Source organism: Ovis aries, chromosome 14 (assembly GCF_016772045.2).
Source record: "Ovis aries strain OAR_USU_Benz2616 breed Rambouillet chromosome 14, ARS-UI_Ramb_v3.0, whole genome shotgun sequence".
NCBI classification, from domain to species: domain Eukaryota; kingdom Metazoa; phylum Chordata; class Mammalia; order Artiodactyla; family Bovidae; genus Ovis; species Ovis aries.
In genome coordinates this window covers 25,490,825-25,499,026 of record NC_056067.1, presented here as the reverse complement: position 1 = coordinate 25,499,026, position 8,202 = coordinate 25,490,825, and the positions used below count along the sequence as shown (strand labels likewise).

General features: G+C 61.0%; 1 protein-coding gene across 1 annotated transcript; it reads left to right on the top strand.

Annotated features, from left to right (window-relative positions):
• The first annotated feature begins 718 nt into the window (after window positions 1-718).
• ZNF319 (zinc finger protein 319) lies at window positions 719-6,871 on the top strand. The gene is made up of 2 exons (XM_027977887.3): window positions 719-1,030; window positions 3,064-6,871. Exon 2 carries the CDS (start codon window positions 3,292-3,294, stop codon window positions 5,050-5,052), a length of 1,761 nt encoding a protein of 586 aa, XP_027833688.1. The 5' UTR covers window positions 719-1,030; window positions 3,064-3,291; the 3' UTR covers window positions 5,053-6,871.
• Window positions 6,872-8,202: the final 1,331 nt, after the last annotated feature.

Genomic DNA, 8,202 nt, shown 5'->3' with positions numbered 1-8,202 from the left:
GCCGGAAGTGCTCTCCCGGGGGCGGGACACAAATTAGCACCGCCTCGGGGCGGGGGGCGGGGGCGGGGGCGGGGCCCGGCAGGACAGGAGCAAAGATTGTACCCACCCAGGCCACGCTGCGTGCCCGCTCGCCTCGCTTTGACCGCTCCCTTGGAGCCTCCTGGCACGCCCATCCTCCGTGTGCCCATTTCAGAGATCTCTCTGAGTCCTGACCTCTCTCTGTCCGCTGCTCAGTCTGCAGCAACTCGGGACCTCCCGGCAGCCGATGGTCCCTGGGTCAGAGGTCAGAGCCCTAGAGCCAGCGGAGATCCTTGCCCTAGTCGTCCGGACAGGAATTAGAGGTCCCGGGGCCCCTTCCCCAAGCCCCGCCCAAAGTCCGAGCTCCGGGGGGCCCCCTTCCCTAAGAGCGAGCTGAACAGTCAGAGGCGGGTCCGTTCCAGAAGATCAGAGGGTCTAGGAGGGCTCTCCTCTCAGGCTCAGGGGTCGGGCCGTTGGCTGGGCCCTGGGAACTCGCTCCCCTAAGGCCGAGTAGAGTGGTCGGAAGCAGAGTGCCCTTCCTGGGTCAGCTGAGACGTGCCGGCCGAGCGACCGAAGAGCCACCCAGCGCGTCCGGCTGTCCGACCCGGCCCGGCCGCGGGGTCCCCGGCAGGGGGCGGCCTCGCTGCGTGCCGCCCGCTCCTCCCGCAGCCGCCGCCGCCCGGGCTGCCGCTCCTCCCCCGGCCCCGCCTCCCTGGCCCCCGCGCCGCCCGCCTGTCCGCCGGTCTCTGCAAGGCCATCGTTCCGTCCGCCCGCCCTCCCGGCGCTCCTCCGCCCCGGCCCCGCTATCCCGGCCGCGCACGTCGCTTCCTCGATTCCGGCCGCCGCTAGCCCGTTCCCCGCCCCCGGGCCGGCAGCCGCCGCTACGCGAGGCCGGGGATTGGCAGCGCGCGTAGGCCGCGCTGCCGCGGATGGAGTCGGAATAAAGGGGCGGCTGAGAGAGCAGCCAGTCGCCACTCGCCCCGCGCCTGACCCCGCGGGCGGCCCGGAGCAGGTGAGCGGCGGGGCGCCCGGGGCCGCGTCTGGGGGCCACTCCCGCGCCCGCCGCACCCCTTCCCCAGCTGGCCCGGCAGTACCCCCCCAACCCCACCTCCGGCCCGACCCGGCGGCCTCCTGAGCTCTTGGGCGGCCCAGGCCGACCTCGACACGCAGCTACCTCCCGGGCCTGGCCTGCAGCCCTGGGCCCTTTTTCGGGCCCACTCGCCCGCAGGTCCGGCGCCGGGGCCGCAGCGTCCTGGCCATTTCCCGGCAAGGGCTGACAGGAGGCAGCCCAGCTGGGCCGGCGGGCAGTGCCGGCGGGGAGGTGATCGGCTTTCATTCGGTTGGTTTCCCAAGGAAGAGGAAGGGCTGGGGTGGGGCGCAGGTGGGGGCCTCCCCGTGCCTCCCTAACCCTAGTCTCTCATCCTCTTTGCTGAGTGATCAGAGAGGCCTCCTGACCGCACCTTCCTGGAGTGGGGGGGCCGGAATGGGCAGCGGACCTGGGGGCCCGGGGCTGGGGACCCTGGGTCTGGGAGCCATTCATGCCAGGAGAAAACAAACAAACAAAAAAAAAAACAAAAAACAGCTGGGTTGGCGCAGTCTGACCTAGACCAGGCTCAGAGAAGTCCTGCTTCTCTCTTTCCTGGGGAGGCTTCGGTACCTGCTGGCTCATGCAACCTGCTGCCTCCACTCGGAGCAGCAGCTTCTTCACTTCTTCCCTTCCCGGAAAGATGCTGAGGCTGACAGTTTTTAGCCTGACTCTTACGTTTCTTTGGCAGAACAGTTAGAGGCCAGGCTGGCTTGTGTAGGCATCCCCTTCCTACTCTTTTCATCGGGAGAAAACTTAGAAACTTTTCAATGTTAGAAGCAGAGGAGCTGGGAACCTGAAAGCGGGTTGCATCTGATTCTAAAAGTTCCTCCCTCTCGCTGTCATTACCTTATGCTGCCACAAAGTGGTGAGTTAGAGATTTGCTTGGGCTGGGTGGTCTTTACTTTCCATGGATTATCCAGTGTTACAGACTTGGAGCAAGGGAACAGGGTTGTCTCCGGAAAGGTGACAGGGATGGTTAGCATGCTACATCCCACATTGCAGAGGCAAACTCAAAATTGCTTACATTTCCTGCAAGCCTTGACACTTAAGAGGATTTAAGGCTTTTTTTTTTTTTTTTTTTTTTGGTGCTCTGGGAGATGACTAGCCTGGGGAACTTCTGCCAAGTAGCCATCAAGGCTGTGTGGGTCTGTGGGTCTCATCCTCATCAGGCATTGGCTCAGGTCCCTGCAAAATCATCCCCCTTATTGTGTGAAGAGAGAATAGGCACAGTCAGGGGGGAGGACCTGGGGACAATTGAGAGAGGTATGAGCCAGCCCCTCACAGGAGAAGTTTTCTGAGATGGGCCTCCATTCCATGCAGGTGTTTTAAATATTGATTGACTGAGGGGCCTTCAGATCTGGGAGGTCTGGCCCTTTAGATCTACAGTCTGTTCTTATGAGCAGTTGTGTCCTAGGTCGAAATTCAGGGCAGTGACCAGAGAGGAGCTGGCAGGTCTACAGGGAGGCCTCAACCAGAGCTTCTCTGGTTTTATCTATCTTCTGTATTAGGCTTCCAAATAAGAAGTGTTTCGCACACACATAAAAAAAGGTTATGTTATTAAAATTCTTGTTTTGTGCGCCAAGGCCCTCACCGGTCAGTCTTTCCCTCCTTCTTTCCTGGGAGCATGAACAGAACTTGTGACTTCTTTGTATTGTGGGGAGATCACCCCAGACTGTCACTTGTGAGACAGCTAATGGAAGCGGGTTGGCAGTAAGCTGGGAGACTGGGATGCCTGGCCAAGGGATGGGGAACTGAGGATGGGTGGGCCTAGAGACAGCCACTATCCCCGTTACTGGAGGAATTGCTTTGCCAGCAAGTGAAGATCTCCCAGCCCAGAGCCCCCTTCACTTCCCTGATGTGTTTTATGTCAATGTGGTGAGTGCAGGCAGACCAGGGAGAGGCCCGGGGAACAGCTGTGTGTCTCTGCCTCAAGCTCACGATTTCTTTCTTCTCTTCAGAGCCTCCCTGCCACTCCTGGCACCCTGCCCGAAGACCCCCGTCCTGTAGGCACAGCCTTGTAGTCTGTCTTGGTGAATGACTTGGACCGCCTGACCAGTCCAGCTCCGTGCCTTGTCCGAGGTCCTCCTCCACCCTTGATCCTGGGCAGCTTCTCTCTTTGGTGTGGGTCACCTTAAGCAGGGAAACTGAAGCCACTACTCTCCAAACCCTGTTTCATCTTCCCAAGCATGTCGGAGAGCTGGCAGCAGCCGCCGCAGACGCAGCCGCAGCAGCCTCAGCCCCCACAGCCGCAGCACCATGCTGAACCCCCGCCGGCCCTGGCGGAGCACACGCTGCCCCCAGGCACGGCTGAGAACCCGCTGGGCTGCGCGGTCTATGGCATCCTCCTGCAGCCTGAGCCAGGCCTGCAGCCCCCGCAGCACGTGCCCCTGCAGGCCGCGGGGGAGCCGGGCCCCAAGTGTGGTGTGTGCGGTCACGACCTGGCGCACCTGTCCAGTCCACATGAGCACCAGTGCCTGGCGGGCCATGACCGCTCGTTCCAGTGCACGCAGTGTCTTAAAATCTTCCACCAGGCTACCGACTTGCTGGAGCACCAGTGCGTGCAGGCCGAGCAGAAACCTTTCGTCTGCGGCGTCTGCAAGATGGGCTTCTCGCTGCTCACGTCCCTGGCGCAGCACCACAGCGCCCACAGCGGCACAGGGGGCCTTGTGAAATGTTCCATCTGCGAGAAGACCTACAAGCCCGCCGAGGCGGCCGAGCCCGAGGCCACCGCCGCCCCCTCCCTGCCCCCGGCACCCCCGCCTCCGCCTGCCGTGGCCCCGGCGGAGTCGGCCGACAAGCCCTACAGCTGCCCCATCTGCCAGAAGCCCTTCAAGCACCTGTCGGAGCTCTCGCGGCACGAGCGCATCCACACGGGCGAGAAGCCCTACAAGTGCACGCTGTGCGACAAGAGCTTCAGCCAGTCGTCCCATCTGGTGCACCACAAGCGCACGCACAGCTCAGAGCGGCCGTACAAGTGCGCGGTGTGCGAGAAGACCTTCAAGCACCGCTCGCACCTGGTGCGTCACATGTACGCGCATTCGGGCGAGCACCACCTGTTCCGCTGCAACGTGTGTGAGCTGCACTTCAAGGAGTCGTCGGAGCTGCTGCAGCACCCATGCACGCCGAGCGGGGAGCGGCCCTTCCGCTGCGGCGAGTGCCAGAAGGCCTTCAAGCGGCCGTCGGACCTGCGGCAGCACGAGCGCACGCACAGCGCCGAGCGGCCCTTCAAGTGCGACCTGTGCCCCATGGGCTTCAAGCAGCAGTACGCGCTCATGAGGCACCGGCGCACGCACAAGGCCGAGGAGCCCTTCAAGTGCGGCCTGTGTGAGAAGGGCTTCGGGCAGCCCAGCCACCTGCTCTACCACCAGCACGTGCACACCCTTGAGACCCTCTTCAAGTGCCCCGTGTGCCAGAAGGGCTTCGACCAGTCGGCCGAGCTGCTGCGGCACAAGTGCCTGCCGGGTGCGGCCGAGCGGCCCTTCAAGTGCCCAGTGTGCCACAAGGCCTACAAGCGGGCCTCGGCCCTGCAGAAGCACCAGCTGGCCCACTGCTCGGCGGCCGAGAAGCCCCTGCGCTGCACCCTGTGCGAGCGCCGCTTCTTCTCGTCCTCCGAGTTCGTGCAGCACCGCTGCGACCCGGCCCGCGAGAAGCCGCTCAAGTGCCCGGACTGCGACAAGCGCTTCAAGTACGCCTCCGACCTGCAGCGGCACCGGAGGGTGCACACGGGCGAGAAGCCCTACAAGTGCCCCAACTGTGACAAGGCCTTCAAGCAGCGCGAGCACCTCAACAAGCACCAGGGCGTGCACGCCCGCGAGCAGCAGTTCAAGTGCGTGTGGTGCGGCGAGCGCTTCCTGGACGTGGCCCTGCTGCAGGAGCACAGCGCGCAGCACAGCGCCGCGGCCGCCGCGGCCGAGGGCGCCTACCAGGTAGCCGCCTGCCTGCCCTGAGTCCCCGCTGCGGCCCCTGCAGGGCCCGGCCGGGCCTCCTCGCGCCCATCCTCGGACCTGGCCCTGGGTGTGAGGATGAAAGGGCACCCGGGCAGGTGGAGGGTGTGGGTGCCTGGCACCCCTGGTACCGGCCTGGAGGGGGTGGGGAGGCAGGTGGCCGTGGCTGGTCTTGATCCCACAAACCTCTTTCCCCTTACATGATTCGCTCTCTTGAGAGACCTCAGCCTCCCTTTTCTCAATGGAACCAGGCTGGAAGTCAAACTGTCCTCTCTCCACCCCAAGGAGGGGGTGGTGCTAGCCCAACCTTCCCAAACCTTTCAGCCTCACTAGAGAAAGCAGATAGGTTAGGAAAGAGGAGGGTCACGCGAGGGCATGGGCGCAGAGTGGCCCCCTTCAGGTTGCTGTTTAAAGGGGAAGGCTAACTCCAGGAGGGAATCCTGGGGCCAGGAAGGCAACCTGTGAGGCCCAGGCCCCTCTGTCAACTTCAGCCAGGGGCAACCCACCCTCCAGGGTTCTGACAGGCGAGACACACAGGAGTACTGCACACCTGTGGGCCAGGTCTGCTTGGAGAGCGATTGGCCCAGCCAGAAGGGAGGAGGCAGAGAAGCTCTTCCCCCGACAGCCAGGAACAGTGCTGTCCCCAGGGAAAGGAGGACAGGCAGCCTTTGCACCGAGGACTCATCCCAGCGTTTTAGAAGCGCCCCTCCCACCTTTGCCGCAGAGTTCCAAGTGCAGGTGGGGAATGTGCCCTCAGCCAGACAGAACTGCTGATGTGAAAGGAGGGGATTGTTAGACCCCCTGGTGCCCAGGAGGAGGAAGGGCCAAGCCCTTCATCTTCCTAGTGGATGAGAACAAGTGTAACTCCCTCACTCGAATCAAATTGTGTGAACCAAAGCCTCAAGGGCGTGGCCCTAATCAGCTCACCCCAGCCCTGCCTCAGGGTCAAGACTATGTCTGGGTACCCGGGGTAGGGGAGGTAAAAGGACCGTGGGAATGCCTCTGACCCCACAGTGCCCTCCCAGCCCCCGGCCCCCTCCCCCATCGGTCTGGCTGCTGGCCTGTACTCCAGGGGTCTTGTGCTCCCAAGATGCTCTGGACAACATCCAGCTGTTTCCAAGACCAGAGTGTTCTCCCTCGGGTCCTTTTAGGATACCCCTAGGTCTCCGGCTACCCGCAGGGCTCATGGAGCCTTGGGTGTCCTGGATAGGGAGTGAGCAGGGGAAGAGGGTTGTTAAGGAAACCAGCGGGAGTCAGCTGTTACCACTTGATGGCTGGGGCTCTTCTCAAGAAGGCCAGAAGATGTTTACTGTCAAAATGATTCTTCTGAACCCCGCTCTCTGCCCTCTCCCTAGCCCCCTCCCAGGATGTGGGTCTTAAAAGGAGACTTTAATCAGTGCCCACCCCAAAATCCCAGAGGAACAGGGAGACCTGCCTCGTCCCGCTGTCACCTTCAGAAGTCTGAAAAGCCCACGTCCACCTCCTCTGACTGGATTCCCTTCCTGTGCCTGCAGAGAGGGGCAGTCCTTCCCCTCGGTGCTGGCCTTAGTCACAATGCCTCAAAAGACATGGAACCCAGGCTGACAACAGTCCCAAGTGCTCATTTTCTTTTTTTCCTTTCATTTTGCTTTCTAAAAGCAGTTGTTATACTGTTCATAACATTGTATAGTTTAATTTCATGTCATTTTGGATCTTATCTAAAAATGTGAGGATTTGAGTTTTTAAAAGAATGACTCCATTTTAGATAGCCCCTTTTGATGTTAATATATAGTGAGTCCAATGTATGCTTTAGAAGTAAAGACATTGACCTTTACAGACCAAAGCACAGCTTCTGCTGGTCATTCTTCCACAGAGGGATGCTGGGCAATGGGGAGGGGGTGGTGTGCAGGCTAGGGGGGCCAGAGGGAGACTGGGATCTAAGGCTGGGTTCCAATCCTGAGTCTGGAACACTCTGGTCATGTGACTTTGGGCAAGCCCTCAGTTGCCTCGTCTATAAAACGGGGAGGTTAACACTTGCCTTGTTTGGCTCTTGTGAGAGTTAAGTGGAGTTGCATATGGAGCTTCCCCAGGGGGGAAGCTGTGACGATGCTGGAACCCTCGGGCTGCAACCTCTTGACCTCTATGGGGTTTTGCCACAGCCACTGTAGAGGGAGCTGGACTGAGGGACCAGCAGCTCATGGGTGGTCAGAAGCTGGGGCCTGAGCCTGGTAAGCAGGAGAGCTTGCTTGGCTCCAGTGGAAAACCAGGAACTTCCTGGAGCAGCCTGTGGGCCCTGCCCCCAAGGGTGGCCCGTTCTGGCCTCATTCCCACGCACCCTGTCACAGGGTGATCCTTTCGCATGTCCAACCCAGCCACCTCCATCTCAGCCTACCTGAACCCCTCTTCTGCCCCCATCCCTGTCCCCCAGGGAGCCAACTGCAACTTGGGCTCCTTCTGCCTCTCACAGGCAAGGGTGGAGGTGGGGAGAGGAAGGGACAAGCAACTACCTCTGCCTGGGGTCTGAGAGCTAGTGAAGTGTGGTCAGCAGGGATCCCTGCCTTGAAGGTAGAGTGGAGGTGAGGGTAGAAAAGAGGACCAGAAGCTGCCCCCGCTTCAGGGGACTCAAAATGCTGCAGAAGGCTTAGTGGCGAGGCTGGAGGACCCAAGATGTGACCAGGACTCCATGCTTCTCTCCGTGTGTGGCCATGGGGGACCTGCCCTTGAGAAGTTGGGTGGTTCCCTCCTGCAGGTGTCTGCTTCTCAGCAATGATGCCCAGGGCCCCTTGTGCGTCTGCTAGGCTCGAATTCTGGCTTCCTTTCTAGCTGAATGACCTTAGGCAAAGCCCACCCACCTGCAGAAACTCCTAGAAAGCACTGGCCTGTGTTTGGTGCTTTATAGCTTCAGGTTGCCCTTCCTGGACAGACGGTGGTCTGTGTGTGCCAGGGGCAGGAGAAGCCCTGGCAGATCTCACATAGACCACAATGACTTTTGTTTCTTCTTTTCCCATTCCATTTCTCACAAAGCAGTGGGGCTCCCACCTGGCCCTCAGCCTCTGGGCTCCAACCTGGGCCAGTGCCAGGGCAGTAAATGGAGCCCTGGCCTGGGGGTTCAGGTCTTAGAGCTCTGATAGCAGGTGCTCCAGGCAGGCTCCGCTCCTCTCGAGACCTCAGTTC

Excerpts from the sequence above, each read along its gene's own strand:
- ZNF319 (XM_027977887.3), top strand. The coding sequence starts at position 3,292 with ATGTCGGAGAGCTGGCAGCAGCCGCCGCAGACGCAGCCGCAGCAGCCT.